Source organism: Parasteatoda tepidariorum, chromosome 7 (assembly GCF_043381705.1).
Source record: "Parasteatoda tepidariorum isolate YZ-2023 chromosome 7, CAS_Ptep_4.0, whole genome shotgun sequence".
NCBI classification, from domain to species: domain Eukaryota; kingdom Metazoa; phylum Arthropoda; class Arachnida; order Araneae; family Theridiidae; genus Parasteatoda; species Parasteatoda tepidariorum.
The window spans coordinates 48,454,607-48,472,988 of NC_092210.1; the positions used below are offsets into that span (position 1 = coordinate 48,454,607).

An 18,382-nucleotide genomic window follows, 5' to 3' on the forward strand; every position below is an offset into this window, starting at 1 on the left:
ATTAGCATAATACATTTAATGTATATGTGACCGGCAAAGTATGAAATGTCGGCATTATATATAATGTCTGACGTTTTTAGGCAAAGTATGAAATATGATAAGTATTATCTACTTTGCCTAGGCATTATATATAATGCCGGATGCTATTTAGGTAAAGTATGAAATAAAAGTCCTGATGAGGTTATTATGTAAATGATGTGCATGTTACTGTGAATGACCGAAATCGGTGGTTCTTGACTTTCACCGGTGAATGTTGACAATCACATAGTCGCTTGGTGAATGTCCGAAATATTTATTACATCTGATTTGATATTAATTTATTCATGGATATAATTACATTTATTCGATATTTTAATACTTACTAATGATAGATTGGAAGAAACATCAGTGTTTGGAGTATCGGGCAAATGCATACCGGGCAGTGGCATTTGACCTTAAAAAAACATCAGTGTAGGGTATACCGGTTAGTGGCACCATAGATATAAAGGCCCCTATATTAGTCCCTGGTGGCACTTAACTAGACCTAGTACATATTTCGGACATTTACCAAAGGTCTAGTTAAGTGCCACTGCCCGGTATACCCTACACTGATGTTTTTTTAAGGTCAAATGCCACTGCCCGGTATACCCTACATTGATGTTTTTTTAAGGTTCAGTGATACTGCCCGGTATTTATCGTCTAATCTATCGTCAGTAAGTATTAAAATATCGAATAAATGTAATTATATCCACGAATAAATTAATATCAAATCGGATGTAATAAATATTTCGGACATTCACCAAAGCGACTATGTGATTGTTGACATTCATTGGTGAAAGTCGACATTCTCCAGATTTTGGTTAGTATCTGAGACGTATTTTATAATTTGCGCCTTTATCGACAGCGAAGATATGCTAGGATATTTTCAAACATCAGCAGTTTTGTTAAGTGTTTCATAATTTTTTATTTCCTCTGCGAAACTAAGTACATCAAAATAATAGAGCAAAATATGTTCTCTTTCATTAAAAAAAAAAAAAAACGCATTTGAAGTTAAAACCAAAATGATAAATTAGCTATCATTCCTAATGGCTAGATTAAATATTTGTCATTAAATATAACATGTACTTGAATAGCTAGGTTAAGGAATAGTCATTATGCATAATTGCTTTAAGATTATTCATTATCATTGATTGATTAATTTAGTCATAACTTTATGTATAGCATTAATGTACGAAAATTAGGAAATATAATAGTTGAGAAAAAAAGTAAAAAATACTTTGTTGAATATTTTTTGTTTTGTTTTTGATTTCCTTCTTTACTATTGCAGCATGCAGTATTAGATGCAATTTTTGGATGCAGAATTAGATGTAAATTTTGGATGCTTCATTAGATGGTAATTTTTATAACGCTCAACCGCAATTACATTTTCACTCACTCTGCTTAAGAAATGCATCAATCAGATTAAAAAAATTAGTTGGTTCAAACCTCGATTCTTTACTAAATAATGTAATAAATTGTAACCAAAAATCGCTACAAACAAACTACAGTTTTTGGGTATCACATTACTACTTTTTTTAAAAAAAAAGAGTAGCGTACTACATTACAAACTACAAAAAAGTAGCTACAGTTGTTTCGCTACTTGTAAAGCACTACTTCCGACCCCAGGTCGTTGGATATCCTTGCAATAGCTCTGTGTTAATTTTTCTTACCTAAAATGTCCAAGTTGCATGTTCACGTCCAAAATTGTGATTTTCAAAAAATCTAATTTTTAATATTTCATTCACAAGGTGATGATGATATACACTTAATAAAAAATTACATACTGAAACTGAAGATAAAAACATATTCAGATGAATAAAATGTTAATTCAAAAACATAAAAATTACCTTTCTTGTAAACTAAAAAAATTTTAATAAAATTTAATAATTCATACATTTTTTCCTAGTTAATTCAAACATTTTTTAGAAAAAAAAACTTAATTATATCATGTTTATAAAATTATTTATGTCATATTTACATCTTATCCTTTAATCATAAAGAAAGCACTATTAAAGTGCTTTGATTTTCTAAGTTTGTACAATAATAAAATACCTTTAAAATATTTTTGGATACTTAAAAACGTATAAATAAGCAATTAAATATTCATGCTTTTTTTAAAAATAAAAACAAACTGAAATTTTCTTGAGCATTAAGACTAATAATAAACTAATTAATCAATTTTGGTTTACTTAGCTTATGAAATTACGCCCTCTCACTCGTACAAATAGTGTAAAAGTTAATGCGATTTATGGAGAATTGCAGTTTATAGAATTGCCTTATATAGATCTTTTACTGCACAATAAAACAAAAATATGCTGCTTTTTTAAATAAATAACTTTAATTAATCAAGCACATTTTAAGAAAGCAACAATAACTACTCATTGTAATTTTTTATAAACAGTTTATATTTTTTATATGAAAAGGACACAAATTTATACTTAAGATTTTCATAATGGAAATATATACATGTATATGGGAATAGATTGTGCTTAAAAAAATTATTTTGAAAAAGTTTTTTAAAATGATGAGTAAAATTTGAAAACAATGTATCTTTTGCAAATATAAAATGTTTCATTGTACAGCAATAAAATAAATGACAGGTACTAAGGCAAACTTTTATGATAGACAAAGGAAATTTAAAAGTTTTGTGAATCGTCTTTTCCAGTTCTCTTGTTTAGTTTGATGCTCGTAAAGTTCTGAATTGGAATGCAGTTTACATGGTTTTTTAAATAAAAAATATAAGTAACAGTAATCATATACTTTACACATTTACATAAAGAACTTAGAAAATAATTAATCTACATATTTACACTAAGAAGCATAGAACAATATGCATATAATTCTTTATTCTTTTAAATTCTTCTTTAGATCACAATTCTTTCTTTACTTTTTTTTTTTCATGATGTGATTTTTAGATAATTTTTTTGGTATAAATAATATTTTCTATTGATTGAATTAAATATACACATAGTAAGATCCAGCGAGATTGGTTTTAATTGATTATTTTTTTTAAAAACACTTTTGAGTAAGTATTGAGTGATGCATATGATTGATTATACTAAGAAAGTAGTCTGATTTGTAATTTACAAGTACAAGAAGCAGATAAAAGTATTTGAGATGGTAGATAGTGTATTAAAGTTCCATTTATGATCAAACAAACTTTGAAGATAAGTAACAAAATTTAAATAATGAATAATATAATAAGATCCCAATATTTTTGCAACAATATAAATGTAAGTAAGAAAAGAAAATGTTACACGGTTTTATATCATAAGTTTACAAGGATCTTCAATCATTCTCGAGTTCATTTTTGGTAATTCTTCAGAGAAACATAGCTGTACTTCGCCGGGCCCTTGAAACATTCACCTCCAGCAGAGCCTCTAGGAAAATTAATCGCTTAGGACCCCAAAGTTTCGCATATCATTTCTTGTCCTTTTTTGAGTTTAATTCTTGAAAAAATAAATTTTTTTTCGGTAGCTTTTTAAAAAAATATTTTATAGGATCACTTCATCTGTACTGGAATAAGGGCCCTTGGAAACAAGCAAAATAATCATCAATGGATTGCTGAAAAAATCTTATTTTCTTTTTTAATAATTTTGATTTTTTATGAAGGATTTTTGCAAGGGGCCCTTAGAAGTATGGATATTACTGCATTCTTTTCAATTTTATCAATATTATATAAGATATCATGACGCACGGTGGCTGAGTGGTAGCGCTTCGCGCTGTCACAGTCCCTGGTTCGATCCTCGGGCCGGGCAAGGTTGATTCAGCCCTTCAGTGGGTCAATAAATGAGTACCAAGCATGCTTGGGAACTAAACACTGCGGGTTCCGCGTTCAGCTGACCACCTGACTGGAACATCTGCTCCTATACCCCAAAGTTCAAGGTCAAGAAAACTGAGATGGTCACAGGCCTTGGCCCTTTATGGGCTGTCGCGCCACTGAGTTTAGTTTAGTTTAATATAAGAAATCAAGGTTTACAAGTTTAAATACTAGAAATAAACTTACTTTCTAAAAAGGAAATTTTAATGTATACTAAGTTTTTTCTTCTTCATATACTATACATATGGGGTTTCTGGGCAAATGCCGTGCTAGCACTACATGTATGACAGTTTTGATTTTTCACTTATTAAATAAATTTATAATGATGAAGGTGTAAGTTTTTAAGTAATAAATGTTTTATGATGGCACAATTTGCATACATCTTTTGAAAAGTGCATATATTTACACATAGAAATCCTTCATTTGAATAGCTATATATAGCAATTCTGAATGTTGTGCAGCTCAAAAACAGTTTCAAAAATTCTGAAACTTTTAAAAACAATAATCAAAGTGATATATAAAAATGTGAAGTGGAAAAAATGAGATGTTCAAAGTATAAATTACTAAATCTTATGAACAAAGCTGGACAGAAAATTTACAAAGCTTTTATGGAATTCTTAATTACAGAAGAACACTTCAGTTTGTGTTACTTAAAATATTCATGAGCATTGATAGCAGTTACAGTCAGAGTTTTTAAATAAGAAATTCGAAAATTTCTTAAAGAAAAGTTAATTTTCTTCCGATTTGATGCATCAATTTACACGTGTGAGTAAAATTTCAAGCCAATCTTTACAAAATATTAATGTTATGAATTTTACCACTTTGAAGAAATACAATTATTTTAAATTCCTCTCAACTTGCAAAAACATCAATGGTAATTAGATTGGATTCTCAGCAGGACATGGCAAATAAATAGTAATTCAATAAATGACTATGATTTCAATGGTGGTGATATGACAACAAATGATTTTAAGATATATGTTAGATATTTTTGCTCAAATTTTTAAAAATCCAATTGAATTTTTGATGAAAGGCACAATATCTTAAATTATCTTGACTATGATCCTCATTATTTTATAAATTGTCTGGAATGCCATTCCCACTGCTTCATGAATTGTCTGAACGGCCAGTTATGCTGCTTTATTATCTGATTAAGGTGTCATCGTTTTTACACGCACAACTGAACCATTCATGCCTTGTAGTTTTTCAGAGGGTCTTTTTGGTTGTAACGCTTCATTGGAAACTCTAACATTAGTCGCTTGTTTCTTTCGGAAGAAAAAGAAGGCAAACATCATGATGATGAAGATTCCCATCAAAACAGTCACTACAATTCCCACAATAGAGCCAGTTGAAAGTCCTGCGAAAAGAAAAATGTTTATTATTTTTTTTAAAGATAAACATACAAGCTGGTTTTTATGCAAATACCTTTTTTTTAAAAATAAAATAACGCAAGTGTATTTTGCACTTTACTAAAAATTTTCTTTGCACATGAAAGCCTGTAATCTGTCTTATCATATAATCAGCAGAATTCCCTTTTTATAAATATGGATGGTGTTTTCACTATAAATGTAAACAATAAAAATCTTGAGCTCAATACCTGCTCTAGTTCCAGTTAGAAAGTTTGCAACTGCTTACTACAGCTTCTTCTGTGAGGCAATATTTTCAAACGGATAGTTTTGTTTTCAATAAAAGAAGTATATTAGATAATTTCTGAGCTCAAATCTGCCGTATTTCATAAGATATTAATGTTATTAAGTAATTCTAGTGAGTTTATAGTGAAAATTTGCTTTAGATATTTATAGATATATTGTTAAAAAAGGTGCATGGTTGCTAGATTTTGAATAACTTGCTTTTTTGGCAGTCCTGATTTGGCCTCTTTCCATTTGTTTATTACTGTTTGTTCTTGTTGCAAGCTGTGCGCCATCTTACGTTAGTGTTAGCACCTTTAGCATCGTAAATACAAGTATTGTTGGCATTTTAAACACAAATAATAAGTAATCAAATATACCACATTTGCAAGAATCTCAAAACACAATGATCACATTGTGAGCAAAATGGTTTCAAAATACACTGAAAACAGTAACCCGGAAGTATAGGGGGTATGGAGCTTGCAGCGTACCCTGGTGTAGGAAAAACCATCCATATGCTGTCTGATTCAAACTATTTATACTAACATTTTGCACCAAGTCTTCAGTAATTGTAGAAAGTTACAACTACATTCTTTTGCCCAATCATGTGGCTGTCTTTAAAACCTCAATTAATTTCTTTGTTCATAATGTCACTTCACTGATCTGCCCTATTAAAAAAAGTTTCTGTTTTCAAGTTTACCAGATCGTTTTCCAGATCGACACTGACACAGGCTTTTAAATGTTCACAAAATAATGCTAACGGAGACAACTTCTTGTGTAATAATTCTGAAAATTTAGAAATTCATAGTTTATTTCTTAAATAAGTTTCTATTACAAAAAATAAAGTAGATAGCTCAAAATTAAAAGAAATTTTTTATCCTTAGATCTAAATAAATGTTACACAGTTTTTGTAAGCGAATTATTTGTAGACGAGACATAACATAAATTTTTGAAAAAAATGTAAAAAAAAAAATAAAACTACGTAAAATAGCTATGCAAATAACTAACTAAAAGTAAATACTACAGTGATGAAAAGAAACAGTTACTCGTATAACACTGTGAATGCTTGCTGTTTTGCTATAGGTAAAGTCTAAATTTGCATTTACTAAATGAAAATTTTTGAAATTGGTTATCACATGACATACAAAAACACTTAAAGAGTACATGATATTTTCTTTGAAAAACAAACATTAAAATTAAAAGCCATAACAAAAATATTTCCACCATTAGAATAGTTTGTTTCAAAAAATCCTGTCGTTTAGCACACTTTCAAATATATATATTTTTGATAAATAAGATTTATTAAGCAATCAACACAAATGACATGGTTTAAGTTATTAAAAATGAAAAAAGTGTCTACACTTTAACAGGGTGTGTAGCCAAACCTCTCTACAAAAAATAAGCACCTTTAAAGTACTTTTTAGGCACTCAAAAAATTTTTATGCACTATATGCATTAACAAAACGCAAAATAATTTTCAAAGAATTTACAAGATCATGATAAAATAACTAGTTTCTGACAAAGAACTCTTTTCTTGATTATATTATAAACAATAAAAAGGTGCAATTTCAGATAGTGGAAAATGAAGCCTGAAATTGAGAGTACCTTGCAAAATGAGCAGAGTTGCGCATGAGAGTGCAAGAATCTCACCAAACTCAGCTCAGTAATCTAAGTATTTCATCAAACATGTTACATGTTTGCCGCTATCATACGTTATGAACGGTACACCAAAATGGATTGCGATTGAATGAATTGTGAAAACGTTGAATAGAACAATGTGAAAAGCACGCTGTTGCATAATATGCAGCGAATGGTAAAGGAAAAAAAAATCTCATTTTCGAAAAGGGAAAATTAAGTACTTTTTAAAAACATCCCCTGAAAAAAAAGCACCTTTAAGGGCTTTCAAAAAGAGAAAATCAAAAATAAGCACCTTTAAGCACTTTTTAAAAATCTTAAATTACAACAATGCATAACGCTAATTCCATGAAAAAATTAGTTTCTTCTTGAACAAAGTATTAAATTTTTTTAAAACAATTTTTAGGATTGAAGCTAAAATAGCTTCTTGCACCTGCTGTTCAAATTTCAAGAACTTCTAGAGTTATAAATGTGACAGGTAAACTGTTGCTATTATAATTATAGATTTAAGTAAATAATTAGTAACAAAATAATCACTTACCATTATAATACTCGACAACTGTAAATGGTGTAAGGTGAGATGCCCAACATCTCATCATGTTAGCATTCGGACCATAAGTGACCACTCCATCAACTGACCAATCACCTTGATTGAAATCATAGTATGCACACCTGTAAGTAAATCCCTTTGCTTGGGCCGCTGATGAATTTCCAACATGAGTAATTCCTAATTTAACAGCATTCTCCACATCAACTAAGTCAAATTTAGAACCTAAGAAAGAAAGAAATAAGAAGGGGTCACAGTTATTATATCACCAGTTTTTTTTTTCAATAATAAAATTTAAAAAAGAATTCATTAATAAATATTATTTTTTATATAGGAACAAGTTTAGTCATCATTGAAAAATAGTTAGTTATTGTCACTAACTATTTTTCATTATTGTACTTACCATTTTAAATTTTTCAACCATTACCAAATAAACAATAATATGCAACAAATAAATATTAAAAATTATTATATATGTGGAATTATGTTTGCTTAAGGGAATTTAATAATTGCATGCAAAATTTTTTAAATTAGCTTCAAGATACAGGAAAATATGCGACAAATAAAATTAATAATAAGAGGTTCCAATCATTTGTCTGCTCTCCTGACTAAACTATTTTTGCATATTGCTGTTACCCCTTCCTATTTTGATGAATCTGATTCCATTTATTACTCACTTGAGAGAAAGGTTAGAGTGGAATTAACAATTATATTATTTTTGTAAACGTTTATTTTGTTATCTTTTGATGCAGTTCGTTTTGTTTTTGTGATGTGTATTTTTTTTTAGAAATATTTTGGCTTTTTTCATATAATAAATATTTTAATATATTTCTTTATGTAAAAAATATAGATTATTTTTTATAGAGAATAAACAAAAATAGTTTCTCTCTCAAAATGTTGGGTTCTGACTCCACAAATATTGTGGGGGTTCAGAGCCCTCGCACCCCCCTGATTGCAACGCCCATGGGGCAAACAAAAAAAGAAAAAAAATCAATGGAAATATTTAGTATATAGTATAGTAAGAGTACTTAAGATTTAAAAAAAAAAAAAAAAAAAAAAAAAAAAAAAAAAANAAAAAAAAAAAAAAAAAAAAAAAAAAAAAAAAAAAAAAAACAGAATAACAGCTACAAAAAAATTAAAGTTGTAAAGCTGAAAAAAATATCCTCTTAATTCTTAAAACAAAACTTTAATGCAAAAAATATTTTCTGGAAATGTTTTTTTCTATAAAGCATTAAAAAAGATAATCAATTTAGACATTTTAGTTTTAGTCTATCAGAAACGTCTTTACCGTTTTACATATCAGAAACGTTAAATGCAGCGCTATCATGAAAATGCCTATAAAAAAAATTATATACAAAAAATAAAAATAGATCTTAATTTTTTTAAAAATTAAGATCGATTTTCAAATTTAGAAATTTTAGTTTTCCAATTACCGTATATTTAAGAAAAAAGTGAAGATTAAAGTCTAATAGAGACCCTCTTAATTACTGTGTCATAATTAAAACGTCCATAAAAACATAAGTGTTCTGAAAAAGAAAAAGTTAGAAAGAAACCAAACCAAAAATCATTCTTAATTTTTAAACTATAGATTTAGCGTTAAAAATCTTAATTTAACTTTTACACACTCCCGTATCTTTAGAAAAAAGTGACCATAAGAGAATAACGTTCATTAAAAATGCTCTTTTAAAAATGCTATCATAATAAAAACACTAATAAAAAGAAAAGTTACACTTGATGCAATGCGATGATTTTACACTATATATATATAATCTTGCTGTTAAGAATTATCTGGGACTTAGAACGGATTAACAACTTAAATATTTTAAAAGTTACTAAATTTTTTTAAAAATTGCCAATTTGGCTACATTTTTCCTAGATGAAAATTATCAAAATCACTGCCTTATTCTCAACTTTTACAAATATTTATTAGCCTAGGTAATGCAGCATTGGAGTAAGATTTAAAATATTAAAAAGATTAGATCACAAAATGCTTTTCATTTTCACATAACTCTGGCTTTCTTCATTTTGACGTTTCGTGCCATTTTCAAAATAAGCATAGACAGCGCTGGCTTTAGATAGGCTGAACTTGACTAACTCACAGTAGTTATAAAAATAGCACATTATTTGCAAAAAAGGCATCATTTCATATCACGACAGAGCCTTTGAAAAACAGCCTTAACCTAAAAAACTTAGTTTACAAACTTCAATTTAAGTTCTGTTTTTAGTGACAATTACTATAATTAAAAACCAGGAGAAATAATTCCCTTATATTTAGTTTAAAAAACTCACCATCTTCTGGTTTTCGCAGGGTAACATCTAGCACAGGCGATGCCCGTTTCAGTGATGAAGAGTAAGGGGCATCCGCAGGGTACAACGTCATGGCAACAACAATGCCTTCACATTTAGGCTTTTTCTTGCACCTATTCTGCATTCTAAAAGATTGTAAAAAAAAGAACATAAACTGAAAAATATATACAGGAAGACAATAAATATTTTCTTCTCTTTCTATATTAATATAATACTTAAAATATATAATACAATAAATAATATAATATAATAAATATTCTCTTATCTCTTTCTAATTATATTTTCTTATCTAGCAAAAGTCTAATGACTGTGTTCCTCTGAAGCATCCAAGTACAGTACAACTCAGAGAGAAGAAAAAAATATCAGCACGAAAGTATTAGCTACAAAGGATAGTTAGAGATAATTGAGACATTAATCAAGTATAGGCGACCTTTTAAAATGTCACATAAGTCTAAAATTTACAGTAACAACATGCTAGATAATTTATATGCACAAGATAATTTATACTTGCACTAATGATCTTTCACTTTATTTCATTATCAACAGCTGGGTAGAGGCAGGAAGTTATAAGCCATAAATTAAAATAATAATTTTTTGATAAATATAATAATTAAAATAATAAGTTTTAAATAATTTACATAACATGAAATCATAAGTGGATAATCTTAATCCGTAAATACAAATATTGCTCGATTAAATAATCGAGGCAAACACAAAAAATAATAGACAAATTAATCGATTTGCCCAGTAATTTTAAATGCATAATGCAAATGATAGTTTAATTAAATCATTATTTTTTGGTAAAGTAAGCAAACGTTTAGGTTATGCATAGAAAAAAAACATCAAGTGTGGATAAAAAACTTTAAAGACGGTAGAATATTTAAATGACAAATTTAAGAACTAATCACATTATTATTAATTTTAATTGTTTTTTTTTTATTGCAAAGTGAGGTTTACTGAGCCTTAAAAAAGGTACATCACACAATATCATCTTATCAATTTAATAAATTACTTGATTTAGATAAAACGAAAAACTTTCTGTGAACATAAAATTTTAATCAAAAACTTTCTGCAAGAAATTTATTGACACTTCTAACAAGTTCCAACCATTTCGTTGTCACGTAATTTTGATGAAATTTTTCCAAAAATCACTTTAGAAAGGGCTTTTATAAAAAAAAAAAAACTATAGCAATTATTATACATATCAGCATATATTTCATTAAATTTAGCAGTTTTCTGAAGTTAACGGTTTTATGAAGATTATAAAACGAGTTATTCACTTTTTTTTATGCTCGACTTTCTTTATATTCTTTATTTGTATATTTAGCATATATTTCATTAAATTTAGCAGTTTTCTGAAGATAACGGTTTTATGAAGATTATAAAACGAGTTATTCACTTTTTTTTTATGCTCGATTTTTTTTTTATATATTCTTTATTTGTGTACATAAATGTTCGCTCAGAAACATTAATTTTTTTATAAGAATCACTTTTCAATTCTTTTACACTTATATAAACTTGCTTTTTTGTGCTACTCATTTTAAAAATATATGTGGGTCAGAAAAAAAAAAAAAAAACGGATATGGTCCCAATAATTTGGCCACGAGAACGCTCAAAAATTTGGACCCCTTAATGTTAATTTCACTTTTTGTGTATTTCACTATACCTTGAGAACTTTTTAAGCAAATTGAAAATCTTTTACACGCAATTATAAAATTCATTTATCCAAAGATAATTTCATACAAAAAATAACTTTAGCGAATATTTATTTTTTTCTTATTTAATTTAAGAATGGTAAAAAAAACATTGAATTGTAAGGTATAAAAATTTTTTCATCATTTTAAATAATCTAATTTTATAAGGCAAAATTGGGCCAAACCAGACCAATAGTTCCTGAGAAATCGAATTTTAAGTATCTGACTTTTTTGAAGTTCAATATCTCGGAAACTATTTGACCGACTTCACTCAAATGTTCTATTTTGCCATGTAAAATTATTCTTTAAAATTATGCAAAAAAAAATTGTAGACCTTACAATTAAATTTTTTTTTTACAATTCTTACATAAAAAAAACATTAAAAAATAATAAATATTTAATAAAAATTCTTTTTTGCATGGTAAACAAATTTTATAATTGTGTGTAAAAATTATTCAATTCGCTTAAAAAGTTATTGTAGTATAGTGAAGTACGCAAAAATTAAAACTAACATTAAGGGGTCCAAACTTTGGAGTGCTCTCCTGACCAAACTAATGGGACCACATTTTCCAGATTGAAGTTACCCCCTATACTTTGGGAATCAGAAGTCCGAATCCATCAAAAAACAAGATGCATTTTCAGATAAAGTACATTTTTGTGTCTGATTTCGTAACTTAAAATATCGTCTGCACTTATTAAATAGTATATTTGAGATCACACCCTCAAGCCATTAAGATTGAGTCCTAGAACGTGAAAATCCAATCATTGGATGAAGAGTTATTCAGAGTGGTTCTTTTTTTGCTCACTGTACAAAAGTAAATGGCATTAAAACTGGATTGTTTCAATATATTTTATTACTAAAAAATAATGTAATCAAATAATACTTAATGTAGCCATTTATCAATAAGAGTGATATATACATATGTGAAATGAAAAGTTCTTAAGTTTTTTTTCTTTCTTTTTAATAATATGTGATAAAAAATATTTTTTCATGAAGGTGAATTTTTTTTTGTGAACGGTGTTCGTGTATATTATGCTTATCTGATTATAAAGAGAAATACAGTTAATTATTAGCGTAACAATTGTTGTACTAGTTACAAATGTGATAAAAAATAATTAATTTCTAAATCTTACACTTCTATTGCAGCATCTTCAAATCTCACAGATCCTTCCACCATGCCATTTCTACCCATCGCTTTAATGTAAATAGGGTTGCGATCAGGCAATTGTTTGAATATCAACGTTGCTGGATAATTTGAGTAAGGCGAAGAAAGTAATGTTTTACTTCCCATAGGTGCACTCACACTAATCTTATCAATGAAAAAGTGTTCCAGTTTCTTGACTTTTTCTGAAACAGCAGAATTGGCATTTTTACACTGGAGGGCTTCCATTCCATTTGAATAACCTTCTGACAATATGGATGTTGGTATTTTGGCCTGTAATGAACAGTTGTTTTTAAAGTATATTTAAAAAAAAACTCATTAGTTTTAAAATATTTAGATATGAAGTTAAAAAATGATGTAAAAAGCACAAACTAAAAAAATGAATAAGATACGAACTAAAGAGGTTAAGTCCAAATCTAATTCAGGATAAAGGATCAAATTAGTAATTTTAAGTACTCAGTATTCCCTCTCCTCCCAAAAAAGGGTTTTCTAAAATGTTTTTTTTTCAGGTGGGCCCCATTTAAAAAATTCACTTTTTTTTCAAGTTGGGTTTTTTAAAAATTTACTATACTAGATCAATAGGTTTTTACTTCAAAAGTAAAGTAATTGAAAATCATTGTGATTTAAACAAATTTTCCAAGCAATTGAAAATAGCTTAAATTGAATTCAACTTGTCTTGAGAGCATACTAACGTCCTTTTACTTTGAATAGAAAAGTAAAGTATCTGTTCCAAAAAGTTCTTATAAAGTTTCCAGGTAAATACCGGCCTTATGAACATTCAGCCACCATAAATCGCTGCACTTTTTTTCTGTTAGGCATAATTTAAAACTATTTGAAATTGTATATATTGAATATATACAATTTTATATTTGTATATATTTAGATTAAATTGAATATATGTAAATACATATATATACATTTAAAAGTATTCAATATACATAATTAATTGAATAGAAGATATTTGAATTGAATATATTTATTTGAATTTTTTATTTGATAAAAAATGCAATTATGCTTGAGAAAAACTACAATTTTTATGCCAAGATGCTTCTTATTCTGGCAATTTATAATAAATATGCAAAACGTTTTGTTCCTCTATGTAACATATAAATAAAATAGTCTAAAATGATTTTTCAATGGCACATTCCTACAGACAAGATAATTGGTATAGTTTCATAATTAACCAATACCTATAATTTAATTATTTATTTAAATGCATTTACTTGTAACACTTATTTATCATTCTTTCTTAACATTATTCTCTACTATTATTATTATTGGTATAATTTGATTTTCATTCTTATTCCAATTAAAGTAATCCTGCAATATTACCATATTATGTAAAATTTTATAAAATACATATAGAATTTTTTTTTAAATGAAAAACGCCTTAAAAACGGTAAATAATGTAACTATTTTTAATTATTTGACTCTAGATAAGTAGATTTACTTTTATAATAAGCTTTATATAAAACTATTTCCAGTCAACATATGCAATTACAAAAATGAACACAAAACTGTTATTAGAAATTAACTTCACGCAATATTACTTAACAAACTGGCAAAAAACATAATTAACTCTGTACGTTGCAGGAAAAGAACATAATGCCACTAAAATTTATGTTTGAGGAGTACAGATTTTAGTATCTTTTACCTCTAGAGGAAGTTGGATATGGTGTTTTTTAAACTGCCTAATCTCCATTTATTATGACAGGGCATAGTGTCCTATACCACAAGATAGAGAGAAAATCTACAACATAGACACATGATCACCTGAACTTTAGAAACAAACAGATAGAGTATTCTTTACCTCCGACATTTAAAACTTATTTCGTAACAGTCAAAAATTAATAGGAATTTAAAAAACAAAACTATATGTTGTAATAGTAATTGTATAAATTAAATTCGTTTAAATTTTATTCCAACAGATTCCAGATCTAAGCCTGTGCTAAAGCAATAAAAGATTAGGGATTTTTTAATTGAGAAATTTAAATTTTTTACGTAATCTGTTTCTCCCTAAGAAATGAAAATAATATCATGGCTATCTAAACCCTATGCAAAATATGGTTACAAAGCAACAAAACGAGTTTAAATAGTTACCAAATACTTCATTTTTATGTTAGAAGCAAATCTTGCTAAATCATCAAGAACTCAGGGAAAAAAAATTAAAATGGTTCTGAAAAAACACAGTTTTTCTTCTTAAAAAATCTGATCAATTCCAGATTTTTAATGAAAAATTAAAGTAGGCTGGGCTTTTTCAACAAAAACCAGGTTTTTTCAAATCCTGCATAAAATACAGATGGTTTGAAAAATTATTTTTAGGAAAATTAAAGGAGACATAATGTACAGTTAACTGTATTTTGTCCACAAAACCAGATGTTTACTCTAACCAAGTTTCAAAATTAATTAACAAGTTCATCAACAGATGACATTGTTGACTGGAAAAAATTATAAAAATTATTTTCTGCTGCATGGCAGACAATTTAAACTGAAATATTTGCATAAGTATCTGTTAATTTTGTCTTCAAACTGCACCACTTTGTTTTTGAAAATGCTAGATAGACCTAAAAATCATTATTCTATAGTTCTTCACACTCAGTAGGGTCATCTGTTCCCTTTATTTAGTTACTTTTTATTAGTATTACTAGTTTTAAAAAATAATGAGAATGAATGTCCTGGTTTTCTGAGCAGTACACTCCGAAACAATAATTTTTATCTCCTTCCATTTTCTTCTTAAAATATTTTTTTAACTGACTGCCATTTTTGGGATATCTGGAATTTTTGCAAGTATATATATAATATCTATATTAGGAAGAAAATACTTACCTTGTAAGCAAAAGCAAGAGTTGTGGCTCTTTTAATAACATCCAATGCTTTTAATTTCACAGTGTTGTCACTTTGTCTTAAAAGAGGCTTGGTAAAGCTATAAATCAATGATAACTGACCGGCATCAATGTACCTGTTTTTAGATACATAAGCTGCAGCATCTAACATGCGCGTAATTTCCTCCTCTGAGAGAGGAATGCTTTGATCTGTTGATGCAGTGAGAAACATGGAGAGTGCTGGGAAAAGGTTACCTGGAATAGGAAAAAAAATAGAAGAAATTTAAAATTTCCATCAAAACAATTTATAGGATAAAAGAAGAATTTAATATAACATGGAATCAGTTTTCTTACCAGAAGAAAAAAAAATAGAAGAAATCAAATGCTTCATTAAAAAAAATTTTAAGACAAGAAAGAGAAATTTTATATAACATAAAATCAGCTTCTTACTAAAATGATAAAAATTATAAGCTATTTAGTTCTTCATTAAAACAATTTACAGGGTATGTAGAATCAGAATAGAATCCAACATGGATAAGGAAAAATCCAGTAGATTTTATGAAATAATCTAAATTTCATGGTCATTGTTACATAGTATGCTAGCCGTTTAATGAAAAACTTGTAATAAATGTTTCATTAGTAATTTTCTATGATTTAAATAAAATTCAACAGATGAGCACACCAAGCTGAACATTGCCCTGATATCATGACAACTGCAGTTGACACATAATACCTGTTTAAGCAATTATATAATTCATCTGGTATAAGTTTCTCATTTGTTCAAATGGAGAAGTTCAAAAATATATAATCTACACAATTTAACTCTCAAATACACTTAAACTTAGAAACTCTACTAGTTTGCTAGTAATAGTAGTAGTTATATATCTAAATAAGGGCTTACCTCCAATTTAAATTTTCTTACTAAAATTTTATCAAAAAAATTTTTATTTTGGTTTTTATTTTAATTCAAATTAAAATATAATTTAATACCAAGATTTGAAAAATAATAACCTGTATTTGAAAAAAAAATTGACCTAAGGAAAGTAAATTGTGGGACTCAATAAGAAGAAACAAATTTGAAGTAATTTTACTCATTAACGAGATTTGTAACAATTCAATTCAAATAGGGGATGGGTTTTATTGGTATTAAGAATTTTTTTTAAAAATTTCAATATGAATGTTTAGAGTTATATGTGGCAACATGTATATATAATATTATAGCTATTATATATTTTAAGGACCTTTTTCTTTTACTTTTGATTGACATCTACTTGAGGGTGAGATTAAAATAGAGTAAAAGTTTTTATGAAAGAAAAATAAATTCTCTACAGCAATGAATAGTTAATCAATATAAAGCACTCAAATTTGTAGTAACTTGCAAACAAATTGAAATTTCAAAACAAAATTCGTATTTTCACAAATAAAAATGGCTTTTGCAGTACGTCAAATTTTAACTCAGTAGTTGCATTTCAGATTTATAAATATCGGCCAAATTGGATAATTTGTGCAAGTTTAACAGCTAATAATTCTTGAAATAATTGTAGGCAGGGTGATTCACTTTTGAAAAAGTGATTAAGAAGGACATTATTATAACTAACAAATAGAATTAATAATAACTAATATGTAGAACTAATACTAGTAATAATAACTAACAAGTAGACTTAATATTTTTTTTTTGAACTGTGGTAAAGACAATTTTTTCAGGGTAGTTAGGATTTATTTAAGGAAAAAAAACACGAAAAAGATACTCACGATTATCGATAGCAAGTTTTGCTTTTTCGATCAATTTATTTCGGGCTTCCTCTCTATTCACATTTTCTGTTACTTTGATAAATGGACCAGAATAAAGTTTGCAAAGCATATATTTGTCACAAACCTTTGAAGAAAAAAATAAAAATCAAAGGAGTTAGTCTAAAAATCTTGTCATAAAGATTTTCAATTTAGCAGTGAATAGCTTTATTAAATATACATAAATAAAACTTCAGCCTGAAAAATCGTGAAAGTTTAAATTTTAAAGGTCAACTAAAATGACAAAAATAAAAGAATTTTTGTTTAATTTTTGGCTTTAAAAGGAAAAAAAACATTACGTATAATTTTATGAAATTTTTTTTTATAAGTGATTTTCTAAATTTTTTGATGCATTATATTTCTTTCACTTTGATAAAATTATGAATAACATAATTTCAATAAAATTAAACTTGCGTGAGCTAAAAGCAATATTTCAAATGATAATGTATTATTTTTAATCAGAAAAAATGTGCATTATGTAATAATTAATGAATTCACTTTCAAAAGCATTTTAATATTCATGATTGTTTATTAACAAATATATTTAAAAGTTCAACTTAGAGTTTATGCTTACAGTAACTTTAATAATTAATAAGAAAATTCTTCATGACTAAAAATAGAATTTTTAAAGTCAAATTTAACACATACATAAAATTAATATATTTAAGTATTTCTTCTTTTGCAAGTAAATGTCTGGGCTACCTCATGTATAAATCTTACAATAAAATGAATACGACATTTTATAAGAACGGATTTAATTATTCAGAGGTAAATTATTTTTAAAGATCTAAGACTGAGAAATTTTTTTTTATTTTTAAAAATTAACTTCTTATTATAAATAATGTGTAATAATTCTTAGGAACACTACTTTATTATTAATTATTAATGGAAAAATAGATATCAGAATTATATTGCTTAACCAATTACTATTATATTACTCTACCAATTTCAGGTGGAACA

General features: G+C 27.2%; 1 protein-coding gene across 1 annotated transcript in view; it reads right to left on the bottom strand.

Annotated features, from left to right (window-relative positions):
* Positions 1–2,847: 2,847 nt before the first annotated feature.
* The window catches only part of LOC107437428 (uncharacterized), a gene marked incomplete in the record, with an annotated part of 88,316 nt that continues 72,781 nt past the window's right edge, over positions 2,848–18,382 (bottom strand). Inside the window, 6 exon segments of the mRNA XM_071183391.1 lie at positions 2,848–5,195; positions 7,643–7,873; positions 9,938–10,080; positions 12,784–13,085; positions 15,639–15,889; positions 17,387–17,510. Of these exon segments, the coding sequence (XP_071039492.1) occupies positions 4,990–5,195; positions 7,643–7,873; positions 9,938–10,080; positions 12,784–13,085; positions 15,639–15,889; positions 17,387–17,510 (1,257 nt within the window).